A 24514-nucleotide genomic window follows, 5' to 3' on the forward strand; every position below is an offset into this window, starting at 1 on the left:
GTCGTGGTCACGTGACGCGGACGTGACGTCGACGCCTACTTTACATCCCACCGATCACAGGACTCCTCGGCTGCATAACCGTGCCCCCTTCCCAACCAATCGGATTTGCTATACGCGAAAACGACGCCAATGGAAAGAGCTTCCGCCCAAATTTAAATCCGTGGGCGTGGCTCGCAGCAGGAAGTAGGAAAATGGCGGCGATGTTGACAAAGACACAGCGGATGGTAACATACGACTAACAAGAGAAATATTTTTATTTTCTGCTTGCAACTGGACCGTCCAGAGCGTACACGGTAAGTACAACTCATCGTTTTTAAAAAGAAGTACTTTTGTTGCCCTGAAAAGCGAGTGAGCGTGGCGTTTGTGGGGGACGTCGAATTTCGACGATTCTTTCTGGTCAACGGTTGTAAATGATTGTGTTGATTAAAAAAGAAAACTTGATGTAACTCTACTTTTAACTGCCGTTTCAGATAGATTTGGAATTGCATCACATCCAATTTTGCCTAGAGCGTACACGGTAAGTAACACTCGTTGTGTTTAAGGAGATTTACGTTTGTAATAGCAGAAGTGTAGCCGCGTTGCGTTGTACGTGTGAATGTTGGTCCGGGCGAAATGTTAATGTTTAATTTCATTCCTTTAGGTTCCACGGTGTTTGTTGGCTGCAAGTTTTCCACTGCAAGAAGAGGCTCATATCATTGACCAGGAGCGAGCTACAATGGTGAGTAGCCATAACATTTATGTTAAACACTTCCTATTTCATGTCTAACAGTACTTGATTTAACAAATAACCATAAATAAATACAGTGTGGGCACTGAAGTTAACATATGTGATTATACTGCCTAATCTGTCACCGAGTAGATTGTTGCAAAGTAATATAAGATCCAAAGTTGTAATTCAGAATAGTTTTCAAAAGAAGGCCATTAGAATTATATACAAGTCTGATTACCCTGAACAAGCTATTAATTAAATCACAAATTCTTCAATTCAAAGATTTGGTAGATTATCAGACAAATAATGTCTAACAGTAATTGATTTAACACATCACGATAAGTAGATTGAGTGTGGGCACTCTCAAGTTAACATATGTGATTATACTGCCCAATCTGTTACAGAGTATGTTGTTGCCAAGTAATGTAGAATAGATCCAAAGTAGTAATCCAGAATAGTTTTGAAGAGGCCATTAGAATGATAAACAAATCTGATTACCTTGAACATAATAACAAGCTAAGTGTTTAATATGTCCTATGAAGTCAAAATTGGGCACCATCATGTGGTGAAATTTGGAATTGCATCACATCCAATTTTGCCTGGGAACAAACAGATTACATAAATCTTAGTTTTGAATAAGCCACTCCTCTCAAACAAGTAAACTCTGCCCATTTTGCGCAGTAGATGTTCTGTTAATATCTAGTATTTATACAAAGTCATAATTTAAATTGCTTTCAACCTTCACTCATCGGTTCAACCAACATTACTCGCTCTTATTACCAACTTGTATTGATTTAACTAAGCGTTTAATACTTCCTATCAGGTCTCAAATCGAGATTTGGCAAAATACAATTTCAGCAAATCCAATTTTGCCAGGGAACAAAAATAGATTAAATAAACTAAATAAGTCCTCTTCCCATTAAATAAATCAGAAAAGTCTGTCTTGTAACCAGTCCTCTTCAAACAAGTAAAGTCTGCCCATTTTGTGCCGTAGATTTTGTGTCTATGCCTAGTATTTAAACAAAATCATAATTTAAACGACTTCTTTCCTTCATTCACTTTGGAAATTTGGAATTGCAGCAAATCGAATTTTGGCAGGGAACAAAAATAGATCAATTAAACTAAATAAGTCTTCTTCCCATTAAATAAATTAAAAAAGTCTGTCTTGTAACCAGTCCTTTTCAAACAAGTAAAGTCTGCCCATTTTGTGCCGTCGATTTTGTGTTAATGCCTAGTATTTATACAAAATCATAATTTAAAGGACTTCATTCCTTCATTCACTTTGGAAATTTGGAATTGCAGCACATCAAATTTTGCCTGGGAAGAAAAGTAGATTAAATAAATTTAATAAGTCTTACTACTTCCCATTAAATAAATTAAATACGTCTTACTTGTTCCCACTCCTTTTCAAAACAGTAGTTTAAAACGAGGGCCCTTCACTCAATCTTTAACCTCAACCCCGCACGTTGTGTTGTATCTGTGAATGTTGGTTGTGGCCAAATGATAGTTTTCTTTCATTCGTTTAGGTTCCAAGAAAACTTGATGTAACTCTACTTTTAACTGCCGTTTCAGATAAGCGGGTATTACGTCGCAGTCAAATGCCGCGGATATGACGTAATTGCCCGAACCTCCGCCAAAATTCAAATCTGTTGGCGCGATGGCCGTGAGCCACTGAGCAGCGACGATTATCAACAGAAATATCTTTATTTTCTGCTTGCAACTGGACCGTCTAGAGCGTACACGGTAAGTAACACTCATTGTGTTTAAGGAGATTTACGTTTGTAATAGCAGAAGTGTAGCCGCGTTGCGTTGTACGTGTGAAAATTGGTCGAGGCGAAATGTTAATGTTTAATTTCATTCCTTTAGGTTCCACGGTGTTTGTTGGCTGCAAGTTTTCCACTGCAAGAAGAGGCTCGTATCATTGACCAGGAGCGAGCTACAATGGTGAGTAGCCATAACATTTATGTTAAACACTTCCTATTTCATGTCTAACAGTACTTGATTTAACAAATAACCATAAATAAATACAGTGTGGGCACTGAAGTTAACATATGTGATTATACTGCCTAATCTGTCACGGAGTAGATTGTTGCAAAGTAATATAAGATCCAAAGTTGTAATTCAGAATAGTTTTCAAAAGAAGGCCATTAGAATTATATACAAGTCTGATTACCCTGAACAAGCTATTAATTAAATCACAAATTCTTCAATTCAAAGATTTGGTAGATTATCAGACAAATAATGTCTAACAGTAATTGATTTAACACATCACGATAAGTAGATTGAGTGTGGGCACTCTCAAGTTAACATATGTGATTATACTGCCTAATCTGTTACAGAGTATGTTGTTGCCAAGTAATGTAGAATAGATCCAAAGTAGTAATCCAGAATAGTTTTGAAGAGGCCATTAGAATGATAAACAAATCTGATTACCTTGAACATAATAACAAGCTAAGTGTTTAATATGTCCTATGAAGTCAAAATTGGGCACCATCATGTGGTGAAATTTGGAATTGCATCACATCCAATTTTGCCTGGGAACAAACAGATTACATAAATCTTAGTTTTGAATAAGCCACTCCTTCTCAAACAAGTAAACTCTGCCCATTTTGCGCAGTAGATGTTCTGTTAATATCTAGTATTTATACAAAGTCATAATTTAAATTGCTTTCAACCTTCATTCATCGGTTCAACCAACATTACTCGCTCTTATTACCAACTTGTATTGATTTAACTAAGCGTTTAATACTTCCTATCAGGTCTCAAATCGAGATTTGGCAAAATACAATTTCAGCAAATCCAATTTTGCCAGGGAACAAAAATAGATTAAATAAACTAAATAAGTCCTCTTCCCATTAAATAAATCAGAAAAGTCTGTCTTGTAACCAGTCCTCTTCAAACAAGTAAAGTCTGCCCATTTTGTGCCGTAGATTTTGTGTCTATGCCTAGTATTTAAACAAAATCATAATTTAAACGACTTCTTTCCTTCATTCACTTTGGAAATTTGGAATTGCAGCAAATCGAATTTTGGCAGGGAACAAAAATAGATCAATTAAACTAAATAAGTCTTCTTCCCATTAAATAAATTAAAAAAGTCTGTCTTGTAACCAGTCCTTTTCAAACAAGTAAAGTCTGCCCATTTTGTGCCGTCGATTTTGTGTTAATGCCTAGTATTTATACAAAATCATAATTTAAAGGACTTCATTCCTTCATTCACTTTGGAAATTTGGAATTGCAGCACATCAAATTTTGCCTGGGAAGAAAAGTAGATTAAATAAATTTAATAAGTCTTACTACTTCCCATTAAATAAATTAAATACGTCTTACTTGTTCCCACTCCTTTTCAAAACAGTAGTTTAAAACGAGGGCCCTTCACTCAATCTTTAACCCCAACCCCGCACGTTGTGTTGTATCTGTGAATGTTGGTTGTGGCCAAATGATAGTTTTCTTTCATTCGTTTAGGTTCCAAGAAAACTTGATGTAACTCTACTTTTAACTGCCGTTTCAGATAAGCGGGTATTACGTCGCAGTCATGTGCCGTGGATATGACGTAATTGCCCGAACCTCCGCCAAAATTCAAATCTGTTGGCGCGATGGCCGTGAGCCACTGAGCAGCGACGATTATCAACAGAAATATCTTTATTTTCTGCTTGCAACTGGACCGTCTAGAGCGTACACGGTAAGTAACACTCATTGTGTTTAAGGAGATTTACGTTTGTAATAGCAGAAGTGTAGCCGCGTTGCGTTGTACGTGTGAAAATTGGTCGAGGCGAAATGTTAATGTTTAATTTCATTCCTTTAGGTTCCACGGTGTTTGTTGGCTGCAAGTTTTCCACTGCAAGAAGAGGCTCGTATCATTGACCAGGAGCGAGCTACAATGGTGAGTAGCCATAACATTTATGTTAAACACTTCCTATTTCATGTCTAACAGTACTTGATTTAACAAATAACCATAAATAAATACAGTGTGGGCACTGAAGTTAACATATGTGATTATACTGCCTAATCTGTCACGGAGTAGATTGTTGCAAAGTAATATAAGATCCAAAGTTGTAATTCAGAATAGTTTTCAAAAGAAGGCCATTAGAATTATATACAAGTCTGATTACCCTTAACATAACAACAAGCTATTAATTAAATCACAAATTCTTCAATTCAAAGATTTGGTAGATTATCAGACAAATAATGTCTAACAGTAATTGATTTAAAACATCACGATAAGTAGATTGAGTGTGGGCACTCTCAAGTTAACAGATATGATTATACTGCCTAATCTGTTACAGAGTATGTTGTTGCCAAGTAATGTAGAATAGATCCAAAGTAGTAATCCAGAATAGTTTTGAAGAGGCCATTAGAATAATAAACAAATCTGATTACCTTGAACATAATAACAAGCTAAGTGTTTAATATGTCCTATGAAGTCAAAATTGGGCACCATCATGTGGTGAAATTTGGAATTGCATCACATCCAATTTTGCCTGGGAACAAACAGATTAAATAAATCTTAGTTTTGAATAAGCCACTCCTTCTCAAACAAGTAAACTCTGCCCATTTCGCGCAGTAGATGTTCTGTTAATATCTAGTATTTATACAAAGTCATAATTTAAATTGCTTTCAACCTTCATTCATCGGTTCAACCAACATTACTCGCTCTTATTACCAACTTGTATTGATTTAACTAAGCGTTTAATACTTCCTATCAGGTCTCAAGGCAAGATTTGGCAAAATACAATTTCAGCAAATCCAATTTTGCCAGGGAACAAAAATAGATTAAATAAACTAAATAAGTCTTCTTCCCATTAAATAAATCAGAAAAGTCTGTCTTGTAACCAGTCCTCTTCAAACAAGTAAAGTCTGCCCATTTTGTGCCGTAGATTTTGTGTCTATGCCTAGTATTTAAACAAAATCATAATTTAAACGACTTCTTTCCTTCATTCACTTTGGAAATTTGGAATTGCAGCAAATCGAATTTTGGCAGGGAACAAAAATAGATCAATTAAACTAAATAAGTCTTCTTCCCATTAAATAAATTAAAAAAGTCTGTCTTGTAACCAGTCCTTTTCAAACAAGTAAAGTCTGCCCATTTTGTGCCGTCGATTTTGTGTTAATGCCTAGTATTTATACAAAATCATAATTTAAAGGACTTCATTCCTTCATTCACTTTGGAAATTTGGAATTGCAGCACATCAAATTTTGCCTGGGAAGAAAAGTAGATTAAATAAATTTAATAAGTCTTACTACTTCCCATTAAATAAATTAAATACGTCTTACTTGTTCCCACTCCTTTACAAAAAAGTAGTTTAAAACGAGGTCCCTTCACTCAACCTTTAACCCTATTTATTCACCTTCTAGGCTAAGTGTTAAAGGCTAAGTGTTAAAGGCTAAGTGTTAAAGGCTAAGTGTTAGAGGCTAAGTGCCAGAGGCTAGGCGCCAGAGGCGAGTTTTTGTGGGCTGAAGTTTTAGTGGGGTTAGTGTGAATACAATCCAAAAGAATACAACAGAATACAATACAATAGAATATAATACATAGATTAAATTCAATAGCTCTTACTACTTCCCATTAAATAAATTAAATACGTCTTACTTGTTCCCAATCCTTTTCAAAAAAGTAGTTTAAAACGAGGGCCCTGCACTCAACCTTTAACCTCAACCCCGCACGTCACATTGTGTTGTATCTGTGAATGTTGGTTGTGGCCAAATGATAGTTTTCTTTCATTCGTTTAGGTTCCACGGTGTTTGTTGGCTATGTTTTCCACTGTCAGAAGGATGAAAATACAAAGTACAACGCTTGGACGTGGGCGAAGACGTCACCGGTGAGTCCTTCCTTCCTATTTATTTACCTTCTAGATGCTAGAGGCTAAGTGTTAGAGGCTAAGTGTTAGAGGCTAAGTGTTAAACACAATACGAACAACACAACGATACTGCACTGAAAAACACGATACCGCACTGAGAAACACGATACCGCACTGAACAACACGATACCGCACTGAACAACACCATGCCGCACTGAACACCATGCCACACTGAACAACACCATCCCGCACTGAACAACACCATGCCGCACTAAACAACACCATGCCGCACTGAACAACACCATGCCTCACTGAACGACACCATGCCGCACTGAAAGACACCATGCCGCACTGAACGACACCATGCCGCACTGAAAGACACCATCCCGCACTGAACACCATGCCGCACTGAACAACACCATCCTGCACTGAACAACACCATCCCGCACTGAACAACACCATGCCGCACTGAACAACATTATGCCGCACTGAACATTATGCCGCACTGAACAACACCATGCCGCACTGAACAACACCATGCCGCACTGAACAACATTATGCCGCACTGAACAACACCATGCCGCACTGAACAACACCATGCCGCACTGAACAACACCATGCCGCACTGAACAACATTATGCCGCACTGAACAACACCATGCCGCACTGAACAACACCATCCTGCACTGAACAACACCATTCCGCATTGAACACCATGCCGCACTGAACAACACCATCCCGCACTGAACAACATTACGCTGCACTGAACAACACCATGCCGCACTGAACAACACCATGCCGCACTGAACAACACCATTCCGCACTGAACAACACCATGCCGCACTGAACAACACCATCCTGCACTGAACAACACCATCCCGCACTGAACAACACCATGCCGCATTGAACAACACCATGCCGCACTGAACAACACCATCCTGCACTGAACAACACCATGCCGCACTGAACAACACCATGCCGCACTGAACAACACCATGCCGCACTGAACAACATTATGCCGCACTGAACAACATTATGCCGCACTAAACAACATTATGTCGCACTGAACAACACCATGCCGCACTGAACAACACCATGCTGCACTGAACAACATTATGCCGCACTGAACAACACGATCCCGCATTGAACAACACCATCCCGCAGTGAACAACACCATGCCGCATTGAACAACACCATGCCGCACTGAACAACACCATGCTGCACTGAACAACATTATGCTGCACTGAACAACACGATCCTGCATTGAACAACACCATGCCGCACTGAACAACACCATCCTGCACTGAACAACACCTTTCCACACTGAACAACACCATGCCGCACTGAACAACATTATGCCGCAGTGAACAACACCATGCCGCACTGAACAACACCATGCCGCACTGAACAACACCATGCCGCACTGAACAACACTATGCCGCAATGAACAACACCATCCCGCACTGAACAACACCATGCCGCATTGAACAACACCATGCCGCACTGAACAACACCATCCCGCACTGAACAACACCACCCCGCACTGAACAACACGATCCCGCATTGAACAACACCATCCCGGACTGAACAACACCATGCCGCACTGAACAACACCATTCCGCACTGAACAACACCATGCCGCACTGAACAACACCATGCCGCACTGAACAACACCATGCCGCACTGAACAACATTATGCCGCACTGAACAACACCATGCCGCACTGAACAACACCATCCCGCACTGAACAACACCATGCCGCATTGAACAACACCATGCCGCACTGAACAACACCATCCTGCACTGAACAACACCATCCCGCACTGAACAACACCATGCCGCACTGAACAACATTATGGCGCACTGAACAACATTATGCCGCACTGAACAACACCATGCCGCACTGAACAACACCATGCCGCACTGAACAACACGACGTCGCACTGAACAACACGACGCCGCACAGAACAACACGACGCCGCACAGAATAACACAATACCGCACAGAACAACACAATACCGCACAAACAGTTTTAGATAATATTACGTCGCAGTCATGTGACGCGGACATGACGTCAATAGGCGGAACTCACGGCAAAATTATAATCCGTGGGCGTGGCTTGCAACAGGAAGTAGGAAAGCGGCAGTTCTGGCAAACAAGACACAGCGGTTAGTAACACGATGACTAACAAGGCAAATATTTTTGTTTTCAGCTTGCAACTTGACCGTCTAGAGCGTACAAGGTAATTACAACTGTTTTTTTTTAGCCCTGAAAAGCGAGGGAGTGTGGCGTTTGGGAGGAATGTCGAACTCGGCGTCTGCTTCCAGCCACAGACGCCAAATTTCGACGATTATTTCGACTGGTCAACGGTTGTAAATTATTGCGTTGACTAAAAACTTTATTTAACTCTACTCTTAACTTTGCCGTTTCAGATATGCGGGTATTACACCGCGGAAATGACGTCAATAGGCTGAACTCTCGCCAAAATTCAAATCTGTGGGCGCAATGGCCTTGAGCGAGACACCGGATACAAACACGACGATTATCAACAGAAATATCTTTATTTTCTGCTTGCAAGTGGACCGTCTAGAGCGTACACGGTAAGTACAACTCATTGTGTTTAAAAAGATTTACGTTTGTGTAGTTTGCGTTGTGTTGTATCTGTGAATGTTGGTTGAGGCTAAATGTTAATGTTTAATTTCATTCCTTTAGGTTCCACGGTGTTTGTTGGCTGTATGTTTTCCACTGCAAGAAGAGGCTCGTATCATTGACCAGCAGGAGCTACAATGGTGAGTACCCCTTTCGTCTTCCATTTATGTTAAACACTTCCTATTTCATGTCTAACAGTACTCGATTTAACAAATAACCATAAATAAATACAGTGTGGGCAGTCACGTTAACATATGTGATTATCCTGCCTAATATGTTTATCACAAATATGTCACTAATCACTAATATGTTTATTTGTTTATCACAACACCTTTGGACCTTCAGCAATCGATTATTTCCCTTCATCTACATAGAGACAGAACGATGGTGTCTTAAACATCTCATTCATTTCACCAAATAACTTCACGCAGGTGGATAACGGCCGTCTCGGTCACGCTATGTTGCGTGATGCAGTTTTGAAGAACCAAATGCATTTATTCAATGAATAAGTCAAGCTAGTTCTATGTTTATGATGTTGTAAGTTACGGTACCGATTGAAGTTGAGTTCGAAGCCAGTGGAAAACAGCGCTGCGTTTGTGCTCTCCAGGTACAAATGTTGTGATCTCTGACTGACGACCGGGCGAGACTCGAGTAAGAGATGTCCAAACGAGCTCCGGCAGGGCGGGCCAAGGCGGAGCGAACGGACGCCCTTCAGGCCGCCAATGACGAGCTGAGAACCAAACTGATGGACGTCCAGTTAGAACTTCAGCAGGAGAAGAACAAGGTGAAAACCTCAACAGACAGACACTGCCTGCCTCCCTGCCTGCCTCCCTGCCTGCCTCCCTGCCTGCCTCCCTCCCTCCCAGTTTTCCCGATGTAGATTAGACATGCGTGTGCCATGACTGTGTCAGCCTACATCAACAAATGCACCGAGGACGTCAGCACCACTAAGAATATCATCACCCGGGGCAACCAACGACCCTGGATGACTGAGGAGGTACGTCAAACGCTACGAGCGCGGAACTCTGCCTTCAAGTCTGGCGACAAGGAGACACTGAGGACAGCGAGAGCCAACTTGAACCGTGCCATCAGGATAGCGAAGCGAGACCGCAGTCGAAAATTTCAGGATCGTTTCCACGACGTCAAAAACATCAGGAGTATGTGGCAAGGCATACGGGCGATTACAGACTACAACTCACCCCCCCCCCCCCCGGTGGGTGTAGTTGATGCTGACTTTCTAAATGGTCTAAATAACTTCTTTGGGAGGTTCGAGGCACTAAACGGCACTCCAGCAGTTAAAACTGTCCCCCATCAGGAAGAGGAGGTACTCTGCCTTGACTCCGCCGATGTGTTGAAGACCCTGAGGAGAGTCAACCCCTGTAAGGCCCCTGGCCCCGACAACATTCCTGGGCGTGTGTTCAGGGAATGTGCAAGTCATCTGGCTGGGGTCATCACAGACATTTTTAACACCTCGCTGGGCCAAGCCACAGTGCCGGCGTGCTTTAAGACTGCCTCCATCATTCCGGTGCCGAAGAAACCTCAAATCACCTCATTTAATGATTACCGGCCTGTTGCACTGACTCCGGTTATGATGAAGTGCTTCGAAAGGCTGCTTAAAGGTCACATCGTTTCCAGACTCCCCCTATTATTTGACCCGTTCCAGTTTGCCGACCGGCAAAACCGCTCCACTCAGGACGCCATCTCCTCCGTTCTTCACCTGAGCCTGGCTCACCTGGAGGAGAAGAACACCCATGTGCGGAGGCTGTTCCTGGACTTCAGCTCAGCGTTTAACACCATCATCCCACAGCATCTGGTAGGAAAATTGGAACACCTGGGCTTCAACACCCCCCTTCGCAACTGGCTGCTAGACTTCCTCACCAACAGACCTCAGTCAGTCCAGGTCGGACAGAACACCTCTGATGTCATCACCCTCAGCACAGGCTCCCTTCAGGGCTGCGTCCTGAGCCCCCTGCTGTGCACCCTGATGACACACGACTGCGTCCTCAGGTTCACCACCAATCACATCGTGAAGTCAGCAGACGACACAACGGTGGTGGGGCTCATCAGAGACAACAACGACCTGGACTACAGAGAGGAGGTGGAGCAGCTGGTGGGCTGGTGCAGAGAAAACAGCCTGATCCTGAATGAGGAGAAGATGAAGGAGATCATCGTCGACTTCAGGAAAAAACAGCCTCACCACGCTCCACTGATCATCAACAGCTCAGCTGTGGAGGTGGTCAGCACCACCAAATTCCTGGGGGTCCACATCACAGAAGACCTCACCTGGACTATGAACACTACGGCACTGGTCAAGAGGGCACAGAAGCGCTTGTACTTCCTGCGGAGGATGAGGAGAGCCCACCTGCCCCCACCCATCATGAGGACGTTCTACAGGAGCACCATAGAGAGCATTCTGACAAGCTGTCTCTCTGTGTGGTGTGGAGGCTGCACCGCCTCCGATTGGAAGAACGTGAGGAGAGTGGTGAGGACAGCAGAGAGGATCATAGGGGCTCCTCTTCCCTCCATTCAGGACATTTCATCTCAGCGCTGCATGTCCCGTGCCCGTAACATCATCAATGACCCATCACACCCCCACCATGGACTGTTCTCCCTGCTGCCCTCTGGGAAGAGGTTTGCAGCATCCGCTGCAGGTCCACCAGGTTCTGCAACAGCTTTTTCCCTGCTGTCATCAGACTGTTGAACACTAGAACTGTTGAGCTCTAAACTGAACTCTGCATCACACATTCACAGAACTGTACTTTATGACACTACGGACCTCTATCTTGCACTATCTCGCACTACCAACTTTACTGAACTTGTATAAACCCTTTAAATAGAAGTTTAATACATGGTTTAGCATTCCTCTGCACACTCTTGAATACTGTTTTGCCTACTTGCACTATTGCATAATTATCACTGCTGCACTTTATACTTATTTTTAATATATATATATATATATATATAGTATATATGTATATATATATATTTTCATAGGATATGTTACTTCTATTCAACTGCAATATCACTACTTTGTTGTAAGACGTATGCAACGGAATTTCGTTTTGTATGCACCATGTGCAGACAAGATGACAATAAAGTTTGTCTAAGTCTAAGTCATGTCAGGTCAGCTGTCTGGAGAGAGAGAGAAGTCAGGACCTGCGGGCGGAGCACCACCGTGCCACCGCCGCCATGACGGAACTCAAAAGCAAACTCCATGAGGAGAAGCAGAAAGAGTTAGCCATTACCAGGGAGACATTACTGCGGCAGCATGAAATGGAGCTGATGAGAGTGATCAAAATCAAAGATGGAGAGATCCAGCGACTGAATGCCTTGGTCCTCAGCCTGAGGGACGGCTCCATGGACAAGGTGATCCGCTCTATCCGTGTCTGACTATCCGCACGCCACGTCGGGCTTCGATGCGGCCGCTACCGTATTGTGTAGCTTGTCCCCAGTAAGCGTCGCGGCGCTCCGTTGCGGTCTCAACGGCCCGGTGTGGCGCAATGTCTGCTCAGGTGAGGAGGGGGGGCGCTTTGCTGGCGGAGGTGGAGGAGACGCGGCGGTGTCGGGAGACCGAGCGGTGTCGCCTCCACCAGGAGCGCGGAAGAAGCCCTGGCAGCGGCCCAGCAGGCCTGGCAGTCCCGAGCGGCCGAGCTCCGATCGGCTCATCACCAGCATCGGGAGGAGCTGAGCCGAACCAAGAGAGACTGCGAGAGGGAGATCCGCCGACTGGTAGGACTGATCAGATGCGCGGTGCGTGGCTATGTTCCCAATTTCGTTGTATACCTGCAGTGCAATGACACCTAAGGCATTCTATTCTATTCTATTTCACAAGAAGAAAATGTCCGGTTGCTCGCTTCGCTTTTGTCACAGCAAAGGTGTTCTAGTCGATTCCAGAAAAAAATTGGCCGGTTGCTCTCTTTGTTTTTGTCACAATTCTGGCAAATGAGTTTGCCCGCCTGCCTGAGCGCTCCCCGTTTGTACATCCAGACGGATGAGATCAAGCTGAAAGACAGAGCGGTTAGTGTTTTGGATGAAGCCCTGGGGCCGGCCACGTCCACCGCCTTCAGCTGCAGACTCAGGCTGCCGAGCAGCAGATCGCTGCCCTGAGGGATTCCCAAAGGGCGGGCCTAAACTACCCTGGAAGTGGGGTCAACGCCGCTACTAGCAATCCTCTTCATTGCGTAAGCCACCTCATCACACACTTGCAGTACGCATGACTTAGTTCGTTGCTGGAGGAAGGTAGCACAAAAACAGTTTTGAACTTTGAACGAGTGCTTGTGTGTGTGTGTTGCGGGGCGTTTTCAGTCTCAGGAGGATCGGGACACGCGACGGTTTCATCTGAAAATCGCTGAGCTCAGCGCAGTCATCAGGAAACTGGAGGATCGAAACGCCCTGCTTTCTGAAGAGCGCAATGAACTGGTAATTTATTGACGGCACGCTTGAAGGTTTGCGCTACGTTTGATGCGCGCCATCCAGCGAGGCACCCATTGCGCTTGCTTATTAGTTGAGCGGCGCGGCGAGTCGGTTGCCTGGTAGATGTCTTTTATTGGGAGCCAAAGCCACGATTCCGTTCAAACCGATGCAAAAGGAATGGATACGTTCTGGCCCGCGTGTTGTGCGTCTTTCACATCCCGCACTTCATGCTTGCAGCTAAAGCGACTGAGAGAAACAGAAAGCCAGTTTCTGCCACTCCTGTACAAAAACAAACGCCTGAGCAGGAAGAATGAAGAACTCTCGCTGGTGCTGTGTCGCCTTGAAAACAAAGTGCGCTTTGTCACCCAGGAGAACGAGGAGATGGCAAGCTTGGTAAGTCGACGCGGACAACGGCGGCGTGCCAACAGAGTCCACTGCATTTGTGTTCCACAGAGAAGGCCTAGTTCGCTCAATGACCTGGACCGCGGTTGCGGCCAGCAGGACGGTGAAATGGAGTTCCTTCAAGTTGTGGAGCAGCGGCACATCATCGACGACTTGTCCAAGGTCTTCAGGCAGGCGACTCGGTGCACGTACGGCAGCGCCGCGCTCGCTCGCTGTCGCCAGGAAACCTTTTCCGTCCAAAGCTTGGCCGGCGGCCGCCATCCAAAAAATTGGCCCCTTAAATTCCGACCTTTCAAGCAGGAGCATTGTGCGCACGCGTTTGAACACGCTTTAGACTTGTTTTGCCGTTTTCAGCAGCTCAAAGCTCCCGTTTTGTCAGCGCCTTTGCCACTCGCTGTGCGCTGAAAACGACGGACTTGCCCGGCTGCTCAGCCCGTCAACCATGAGCCGCGAGCGCGACGTCATTGTCCGTAGGCAGCTAGTGGCAAAATGCACCCTGTTAGAGTTGCGCTCGCTCCAACTTATTTTGCAAGAACCACACGGGAGACAAGTAAGTTCTTTTGGACACCTGCAGGTGGAGAGTCCATCCGTTGTACGAATGAAGTCTGACTCTCGGCTCCTGCACGAGCATTTTAATTAAGAGAAACAGGGTGGGTGTAAGAGTGGATTGAATAGAGGAAGCCCTTGACCTCTAGTCAAAACATAGCAAGGGGTGTTTTACGACTTTGTGTAGGAAGGGATAAGCGATAGGGATAAATAAGGGATAAATAATATTATTTATTACAGGTCGCAGTCAAAGTCAAAGCAACACAATGATACGATAAAGATAATCTGGAAAACCCTGACACACCCTGTAGTTGTCACTTTTGGAAAAGACGAGCGTCCCTCCAATCATCGCCGGTGACGTGTTTTTCAGGCTCTGGAGACAGGAGCTCATGTCAGAAATGTCATTGTGAGTCGCGTTTGTTTCTGCGCCGGAGCCGTTCGTTCCCTTTGCATCCAAAGAATCTCAAAGGCGGATTATTTGTGTCGACAGGAGAGAGATTTGCTGCTACGATACCGACGTCGAGAATCTCTGAGGAGGAACAAAGCGTGAGGTCCTGCAAGGTGAGTCTGTTTGTTTGCGGCTGCTTGGTGTTGCGCAAGATGAAATGGCCTTTTTCTCGCTATCGTTCCTCTCGTCGATTCATCGTGAGGTGTCGCTTCAGTTTGTTCAGAGAGATGTTTGCTTCCGCGCCCGCAGGTCATCGAAACATTTTACGGCTACGACGAAGACGTGTTGGTGGACTCGGACGGATCGTCCTTGTCTTTTCACACCGACAGAACCCCCGACACGGAACCCGAAGAGGTAGCCCGCCATTTCTGCCAGCGTATTGGCACCAAACATTCCTCTTCAGCCTGGAATCGGACTCGTCTTTGCGTCGCGGGTGCTTTGTCGCCGGTCTGACTGATTCTGGTACTAGTGCTGTGTTGCATTGGTGTGTGCATGAAGAGGCGGAGCTTCGCTACCGCCAGCTGACGCAAGAATATCAAGCGCTGCAACGAGCCTACGCTCTGCTAGCCCAGACCAGCGAAAGGGGACTACGACGCCGAGAAGGAGATCAAGGTGGCGCCCCTTCCCGCAACCCCCGGCCGGGTCGCAGCCTCCCCGTTCTCACCCAGCCTCGGGTGTTCTCTGGTCTGAAAGGAGGAGGAGGAGCCTCCCTCCTCCTCCTTTCAGACCAGAGAAAAGCTGATGGTAGAAATGGGTCACTATCAAAGCAGAGTAGCAGATCTGGAGTCAGCGCTGAAGCAACAAGGACAGGTAAGCTCATCAATGAGCACACCTTTTTCTCAGACAAAATAGCTACATTCTTCAGTCACTCATCCGTCTGGCATTACTGGACCAACCCCCCCCCCCCCCCCCCCCCCGAACGTGGCTGGGAAAATGCGGAGAAAAGCAAATGTCATTTTCCAGTCAACCAAAGAATTTGTGGATGAAAATGACACAACATTCCAAAGCTGTCCACGCGTTTGTCTCTTCTAGAATGTCAAGTGGGTGGAGGAGAAGCAGCTGCTGCGTCAGAGCAATCAGCAGTTGGCCGAAAAGGTGACGGAAAGAAAGGCGCTGGGCGGAGTCGCTTGGCGTCACACCTGTCGGGAAGCCCCGCAGATGAGGTCTGACTGTCTTTTCAGGTCAGGCGGATGGAGGCGGAAGAAGCGCGTCTGAAAGAGCACATCCAGGATATCCGAGACCAAAACGAACTGCTTGAGTTCCGCATCCTGGAGCTGGAGGTGGGAAGACTCGCACAAGCGTGTTGAGGCCAGAGATGTGACGGACGGACGGACGGACGGACGGATGCATGCCTCTGCCTTTCAGGAGAGGGAGTGGCGCTCCCCCGTCTTGAAGTTTCTGCAAGTCCGTTTCCCAGACGGCCTCAGCCCTTTGCAGATCTACTGCGAGGCCGAGGGCGTGAGCGTACGTAAGGCGTCCCTCGCAACCCTAACCTTAACCCGAGGTCCCAGAACACCTTACATTGCTCCTTGCGCCTTTCCCCCGGACATCGTCATCAGTGATCTGATGAAGAAGCTGGACATCCTGGGCTATAACGCCGTAAGTGTATGTCGAACTCCTTATGTTCGCACTCCACGAGACTCGGCGGCTCAAATGTGACTTTTGGAAGGCTTTGCGCTGAAAGAAGCTTGTTGACGCTGTGCCTTTGGGCTCTTGCAGAATCTCACCAACGAGGAGCAGGTGGTCGTGATTCACGCCAGGACCCTTCTCACCCTAGCCGAGAAGGTAACGCGCACGTCCACGCACGCTCTCGCATTCTGCTTATGTGACAGCAGCCTTTCCTCAGTGGTTAGAATACATCAAAGTGACCAAGTCAGCACTTCAACAGAAGATGTTGGACATTGAAAGTGAGAAGGTAGACAGACACGCGACATCAGCCAAGGGGAACTCCGGCAATGTGCCCCAACAATTCTGACCTTGAGCTGTGCTAGGATATGTTCTGCAAGCAGAAGGGCTACCTGGATGAAGAGTTGGACTTCAGGAAGTGTTCCATGGACCAGGCTCATAAGGTAAGCCGCCCTCAAATCTCCCGCCGGACCACTGATGGACGAGGATTGCGGCCCAGAGGATCCTGGAGCTGGAGGCCATGTTGTACGAGGCGCTACCGCAGCGGGACTGCCCCGCCACGGACGGCGAAAAAGCCAGCCACGCTGGCGTGAATGACGTGCTGACGGCGGATCAGAGAGAAGAGCTTAGGAGCGCCGTGGACCAATGGAAGCGAGCCCTGATGTGCGAGTTGAGGGAGCGCGACGCTTGCATCCTCCAAGAGAGAATGGATCTGCTGCACAGCGCGCAACAGGTAAGGGCCCAAAGCCAGCCCGGCACTTACTTGCACGCTTACTGGCTTTTGAATGCCACTTTCCATTTGTCCGTCCTAGAGGAACAAAGAGCTGAAAGAATTCATCGAAGCTCAGAAGAGACAAATCAAACAATTGGAGGAGAAGTTTCTGTTTCTCTTTCTATTCTTCTCCTTGGCCTTCATTCTGTGGCCCTAACACCAGCTGGTGAGTGAGCTCCAGCGGCACCGCACTCGACACCTCCGATACACTGCCAGCCGGTCTCAGACGTTGGCAGACGCTCCGATGCCAACGTATACCCCCCGCCACGGTGACAGAGGCACCGCGTCACACCGGCGCTCATCCAATCAGAAGGCAGGAAAAGCAAATTCACATGCAGGGCACTTTTGAACCAGAAGAGAGCGCCACAAAAAACGGTTGTTGCCCCAAACGCGCACTAAAAAGGGTCAGAATAACAAGAGTCCCACTGGCCAGCCGGGGCCACCCGTCCAGCGGTTTCTTCAGGGGGGAAAAAAATTGGAGTCACCGGTGAGTACATTTTGCATTTAGCTCTGCTTTTCTGCTTCTGTCTTCAAGTGTGTGGCATCCTGCGATCAAAGAGTCAGCCAACCCCAAAGCGGTTGACCTCAACGTCCCACCACCATGCCTACCAGAGCAGGTGACGTGATGCTTTGGACATCCTTCCGTCTCAGATGCCCAAAAGTACTCTTTGCCACATCTGCGGCAATACGGTGTCTTTTCAAAGGTGCAAATAAATCCAGCGTGGGCGGAACACGCACGTCTTCGGTTTTTCCCGCTTTGTTTGTGTGACAGCTGTTGTGAAAATTTTATACAAATAAAGTTGTATAGTACAGGTTTGGCCAAGCCGCAACTCCCGAACCGCATGCGGCTCTTTTATGTTCATATCAACATTTGTGTGTGTGTGTGTGTGTGTGTGGGGGGGGGGGGGGTTGTGCGTGTTGGCTTCACTTGAGTTCAATTTGGTATTTTGGTCAAAAGCGCATGTGGTGAAATTCCACAAAGTAGGATGGGCAAACACATTTCTTTAAACTATGAGTGTCAATTGGGCTCTCGAAATGGCAGGGAAAAGATGCACAGCAAAACGAAAATACGTAGATGAACACAGGACGTTTTAATCAGAGTGGGAAAGTTTCTATTTTTTGTTGAACGTGATGGCAAACCATTCTGCCTGATATGTCAGACCTCAGCGCATTTCAAAGATTCAAATCTTCAGCGCCATGCACTTCAGCTCACTCCATGCTAACATTGATCAGGCGTCGAACCCGCATCATCATGCTTAAGAGGTGGCCATGCTAACCAGTGCGCCATTATGTCAACGCATAATAACTAAGTCTACTGGTCAAAACAGCGGTTACTATATGACGTCGCTACGTCGTGGTCACGTGACGCAGACAAGACGTCAATGGACGTGGGCAGAGTTAACTTGTTTAAAAGGGAGTAGGCAGAAGAAATATTTAATTTATTTAAATCTATTTTGAGTGCACACCATTATGCCAATGCATAACAACTGTAAATCTACTAAACAAAACAGCGGTTGCTATATGACATCTGCCACGTCGTGGTCACGTGACATACGTGACGTCGATGGGCGTAACTTTCGCCGGAATTCAAATCCGCGGGGAGAGTTAACTTGTTTAAAAGAGAGTGGGCAGAAGAATTATTTAATTTATTTAAATCTATTTGGTGTGTGCGCCATTATGTCAATGCATAACAACTGTAAGTCTACTAAACAAAACAGCGGTTGCTATTTGACGTCTGCCACGTCGTGGTCAGGTGACGCGGACGTGACGTCAACGCCTACTTTACATCCCACCGATCACAGGACTCCTCGGCTGCATAACCGTGCCCCCTTCCCAACCAATCGGATTTGCTATACGCGAAAACGACGCCAATGGAAAGAGCTTCCGCCCAAATTTAAATCCGTGGGCGTGGCTCGCAGCAGGAAGTAGGAAAATGGCGGCGATGTTGACAAAGACACAGCGGATGGTAACATACGACTAACAAGAGAAATATTTTTATTTTCTGCTTGCAACTGGACCGTCCAGAGCGTACACGGTAAGTACAACTCATCGTTTTTAAAAAGAAGTACTTTTGTTGCCCTGAAAAGCGAGTGAGCGTGGCGTTTGTGGGGGACGTCGAATTTCGACGATTCTTTCTGGTCAACGGTTGTAAATGATTGTGTTGATTAAAAAAGAAAACTTGATGTAACTCTACTTTTAACTGCCGTTTCAGATAGATTTGGAATTGCATCACATCCAATTTTGCCTAGAGCGTACACGGTAAGTAACACTCGTTGTGTTTAAGGAGATTTACGTTTGTAATAGCAGAAGTGTAGCCGCGTTGCGTTGTACGTGTGAATGTTGGTCCGGGCGAAATGTTAATGTTTAATTTCATTCCTTTAGGTTCCACGGTGTTTGTTGGCTGCAAGTTTTCCACTGCAAGAAGAGGCTCATATCATTGACCAGGAGCGAGCTACAATGGTGAGTAGCCATAACATTTATGTTAAACACTTCCTATTTCATGTCTAACAGTACTTGATTTAACAAATAACCATAAATAAATACAGTGTGGGCACTGAAGTTAACATATGTGATTATACTGCCTAATCTGTCACCGAGTAGATTGTTGCAAAGTAATATAAGATCCAAAGTTGTAATTCAGAATAGTTTTCAAAAGAAGGCCATTAGAATTATATACAAGTCTGATTACCCTGAACAAGCTATTAATTAAATCACAAATTCTTCAATTCAAAGATTTGGTAGATTATCAGACAAATAATGTCTAACAGTAATTGATTTAACACATCACGATAAGTAGATTGAGTGTGGGCACTCTCAAGTTAACATATGTGATTATACTGCCCAATCTGTTACAGAGTATGTTGTTGCCAAGTAATGTAGAATAGATCCAAAGTAGTAATCCAGAATAGTTTTGAAGAGGCCATTAGAATGATAAACAAATCTGATTACCTTGAACATAATAACAAGCTAAGTGTTTAATATGTCCTATGAAGTCAAAATTGGGCACCATCATGTGGTGAAATTTGGAATTGCATCACATCCAATTTTGCCTGGGAACAAACAGATTACATAAATCTTAGTTTTGAATAAGCCACTCCTTCTCAAACAAGTAAACTCTGCCCATTTTGCGCAGTAGATGTTCTGTTAATATCTAGTATTTATACAAAGTCATAATTTAAATTGCTTTCAACCTTCATTCATCGGTTCAACCAACATTACTCGCTCTTATTACCAACTTGTATTGATTTAACTAAGCGTTTAATACTTCCTATCAGGTCTCAAATCGAGATTTGGCAAAATACAATTTCAGCAAATCCAATTTTGCCAGGGAACAAAAATAGATTAAATAAACTAAATAAGTCCTCTTCCCATTAAATAAATCAGAAAAGTCTGTCTTGTAACCAGTCCTCTTCAAACAAGTAAAGTCTGCCCATTTTGTGCCGTAGATTTTGTGTCTATGCCTAGTATTTAAACAAAATCATAATTTAAACGACTTCTTTCCTTCATTCACTTTGGAAATTTGGAATTGCAGCAAATCGAATTTTGGCAGGGAACAAAAATAGATCAATTAAACTAAATAAGTCTTCTTCCCATTAAATAAATTAAAAAAGTCTGTCTTGTAACCAGTCCTTTTCAAACAAGTAAAGTCTGCCCATTTTGTGCCGTCGATTTTGTGTTAATGCCTAGTATTTATACAAAATCATAATTTAAAGGACTTCATTCCTTCATTCACTTTGGAAATTTGGAATTGCAGCACATCAAATTTTGCCTGGGAAGAAAAGTAGATTAAATAAATTTAATAAGTCTTACTACTTCCCATTAAATAAATTAAATACGTCTTACTTGTTCCCACTCCTTTTCAAAACAGTAGTTTAAAACGAGGGCCCTTCACTCAATCTTTAACCTCAACCCCGCACGTTGTGTTGTATCTGTGAATGTTGGTTGTGGCCAAATGATAGTTTTCTTTCATTCGTTTAGGTTCCAAGAAAACTTGATGTAACTCTACTTTTAACTGCCGTTTCAGATAAGCGGGTATTACGTCGCAGTCAAATGCCGCGGATATGACGTAATTGCCCGAACCTCCGCCAAAATTCAAATCTGTTGGCGCGATGGCCGTGAGCCACTGAGCAGCGACGATTATCAACAGAAATATCTTTATTTTCTGCTTGCAACTGGACCGTCTAGAGCGTACACGGTAAGTAACACTCATTGTGTTTAAGGAGATTTACGTTTGTAATAGCAGAAGTGTAGCCGCGTTGCGTTGTACGTGTGAAAATTGGTCGAGGCGAAATGTTAATGTTTAATTTCATTCCTTTAGGTTCCACGGTGTTTGTTGGCTGCAAGTTTTCCACTGCAAGAAGAGGCTCGTATCATTGACCAGGAGCGAGCTACAATGGTGAGTAGCCATAACATTTATGTTAAACACTTCCTATTTCATGTCTAACAGTACTTGATTTAACAAATAACCATAAATAAATACAGTGTGGGCACTGAAGTTAACATATGTGATTATACTGCCTAATCTGTCACGGAGTAGATTGTTGCAAAGTAATATAAGATCCAAAGTTGTAATTCAGAATAGTTTTCAAAAGAAGGCCATTAGAATTATATACAAGTCTGATTACCCTGAACAAGCTATTAATTAAATCACAAATTCTTCAATTCAAAGATTTGGTAGATTATCAGACAAATAATGTCTAACAGTAATTGATTTAACACATCACGATAAGTAGATTGAGTGTGGGCACTCTCAAGTTAACATATGTGATTATACTGCCTAATCTGTTACAGAGTATGTTGTTGCCAAGTAATGTAGAATAGATCCAAAGTAGTAATCCAGAATAGTTTTGAAGAGGCCATTAGAATGATAAACAAATCTGATTACCTTGAACATAATAACAAGCTAAGTGTTTAATATGTCCTATGAAGTCAAAATTGGGCACCATCATGTGGTGAAATTTGGAATTGCATCACATCCAATTTTGCCTGGGAACAAACAGATTACATAAATCTTAGTTTTGAATAAGCCACTCCTTCTCAAACAAGTAAACTCTGCCCATTTTGCGCAGTAGATGTTCTGTTAATATCTAGTATTTATACAAAGTCATAATTTAAATTGCTTTCAACCTTCATTCATCGGTTCAACCAACATTACTCGCTCTTATTACCAACTTGTATTGATTTAACTAAGCGTTTAATACTTCCTATCAGGTCTCAAATCGAGATTTGGCAAAATACAATTTCAGCAAATCCAATTTTGCCAGGGAACAAAAATAGATTAAATAAACTAAATAAGTCCTCTTCCCATTAAATAAATCAGAAAAGTCTGTCTTGTAACCAGTCCTCTTCAAACAAGTAAAGTCTGCCCATTTTGTGCCGTAGATTTTGTGTCTATGCCTAGTATTTAAACAAAATCATAATTTAAACGACTTCTTTCCTTCATTCACTTTGGAAATTTGGAATTGCAGCAAATCGAATTTTGGCAGGGAACAAAAATAGATCAATTAAACTAAATAAGTCTTCTTCCCATTAAATAAATTAAAAAAGTCTGTCTTGTAACCAGTCCTTTTCAAACAAGTAAAGTCTGCCCATTTTGTGCCGTCGATTTTGTGTTAATGCCTAGTATTTATACAAAATCATAATTTAAAGGACTTCATTCCTTCATTCACTTTGGAAATTTGGAATTGCAGCACATCAAATTTTGCCTGGGAAGAAAAGTAGATTAAATAAATTTAATAAGTCTTACTACTTCCCATTAAATAAATTAAATACGTCTTACTTGTTCCCACTCCTTTTCAAAACAGTAGTTTAAAACGAGGGCCCTTCACTCAATCTTTAACCCCAACCCCGCACGTTGTGTTGTATCTGTGAATGTTGGTTGTGGCCAAATGATAGTTTTCTTTCATTCGTTTAGGTTCCAAGAAAACTTGATGTAACTCTACTTTTAACTGCCGTTTCAGATAAGCGGGTATTACGTCGCAGTCATGTGCCGTGGATATGACGTAATTGCCCGAACCTCCGCCAAAATTCAAATCTGTTGGCGCGATGGCCGTGAGCCACTGAGCAGCGACGATTATCAACAGAAATATCTTTATTTTCTGCTTGCAACTGGACCGTCTAGAGCGTACACGGTAAGTAACACTCATTGTGTTTAAGGAGATTTACGTTTGTAATAGCAGAAGTGTAGCCGCGTTGCGTTGTACGTGTGAAAATTGGTCGAGGCGAAATGTTAATGTTTAATTTCATTCCTTTAGGTTCCACGGTGTTTGTTGGCTGCAAGTTTTCCACTGCAAGAAGAGGCTCGTATCATTGACCAGGAGCGAGCTACAATGGTGAGTAGCCATAACATTTATGTTAAACACTTCCTATTTCATGTCTAACAGTACTTGATTTAACAAATAACCATAAATAAATACAGTGTGGGCACTGAAGTTAACATATGTGATTATACTGCCTAATCTGTCACGGAGTAGATTGTTGCAAAGTAATATAAGATCCAAAGTTGTAATTCAGAATAGTTTTCAAAAGAAGGCCATTAGAATTATATACAAGTCTGATTACCCTTAACATAACAACAAGCTATTAATTAAATCACAAATTCTTCAATTCAAAGATTTGGTAGATTATCAGACAAATAATGTCTAACAGTAATTGATTTAAAACATCACGATAAGTAGATTGAGTGTGGGCACTCTCAAGTTAACAGATATGATTATACTGCCTAATCTGTTACAGAGTATGTTGTTGCCAAGTAATGTAGAATAGATCCAAAGTAGTAATCCAGAATAGTTTTGAAGAGGCCATTAGAATAATAAACAAATCTGATTACCTTGAACATAATAACAAGCTAAGTGTTTAATATGTCCTATGAAGTCAAAATTGGGCACCATCATGTGGTGAAATTTGGAATTGCATCACATCCAATTTTGCCTGGGAACAAACAGATTAAATAAATCTTAGTTTTGAATAAGCCACTCCTTCTCAAACAAGTAAACTCTGCCCATTTCGCGCAGTAGATGTTCTGTTAATATCTAGTATTTATACAAAGTCATAATTTAAATTGCTTTCAACCTTCATTCATCGGTTCAACCAACATTACTCGCTCTTATTACCAACTTGTATTGATTTAACTAAGCGTTTAATACTTCCTATCAGGTC

At 43.7% G+C, this 24514-nt stretch overlaps 2 protein-coding genes across 2 annotated transcripts; both read left to right on the plus strand.

The window, feature by feature from the left end:
- Positions 1 to 16014: 16014 nt before the first annotated feature.
- LOC148390200 (janus kinase and microtubule-interacting protein 3-like) lies at positions 16015 to 17025 on the plus strand. The gene is made up of 4 exons (XM_088390867.1): positions 16015 to 16238; positions 16324 to 16557; positions 16678 to 16873; positions 16950 to 17025. Exons 1-3 carry the CDS (start codon positions 16149 to 16151, stop codon positions 16861 to 16863), a joined length of 510 nt encoding a protein of 169 aa, XP_088246993.1. The 5' UTR covers positions 16015 to 16148; the 3' UTR covers positions 16864 to 16873; positions 16950 to 17025.
- On the plus strand, positions 17011 to 17794 carry LOC148390201 (janus kinase and microtubule-interacting protein 3-like). Its single transcript, XM_088390868.1, has 2 exons — positions 17011 to 17317; positions 17397 to 17794. Exons 1-2 carry the CDS (start codon positions 17105 to 17107, stop codon positions 17511 to 17513), a joined length of 330 nt encoding a protein of 109 aa, XP_088246994.1. The 5' UTR covers positions 17011 to 17104; the 3' UTR covers positions 17514 to 17794.
- The last annotated feature ends 6720 nt before the right edge of the window (positions 17795 to 24514 follow it).

The sequence above is a fragment of the Syngnathus floridae genome, chromosome 11 (genome assembly GCF_059516105.1).
Source record: "Syngnathus floridae isolate MCC-2025c chromosome 11, RoL_Sflo_1.0, whole genome shotgun sequence".
Classification (NCBI taxonomy): Eukaryota; Metazoa; Chordata; class Actinopteri; order Syngnathiformes; family Syngnathidae; genus Syngnathus; species Syngnathus floridae.

Bases quoted from the DNA above. Each gene is read 5' to 3' on its own strand.
- LOC148390200 (XM_088390867.1), top strand. From the start codon at position 16,149: ATGGAGGCGGAAGAAGCGCGTCTGAAAGAGCACATCCAGGATATCCGA. The intron at 16,239-16,323 runs GTGGGAAGACTC...TCTGCCTTTCAG, and splicing joins TCCGCATCCTGGAGCTGGAG to GAGAGGGAGTGGCGCTCCCC. The intron at 16,558-16,677 runs GTAAGTGTATGT...GGGCTCTTGCAG, and splicing joins ACATCCTGGGCTATAACGCC to AATCTCACCAACGAGGAGCA.
- LOC148390201 (XM_088390868.1), top strand. From the start codon at position 17,105: ATGTTGTACGAGGCGCTACCGCAGCGGGACTGCCCCGCCACGGACGGC. The intron at 17,318-17,396 runs GTAAGGGCCCAA...TGTCCGTCCTAG, and splicing joins TGCTGCACAGCGCGCAACAG to AGGAACAAAGAGCTGAAAGA.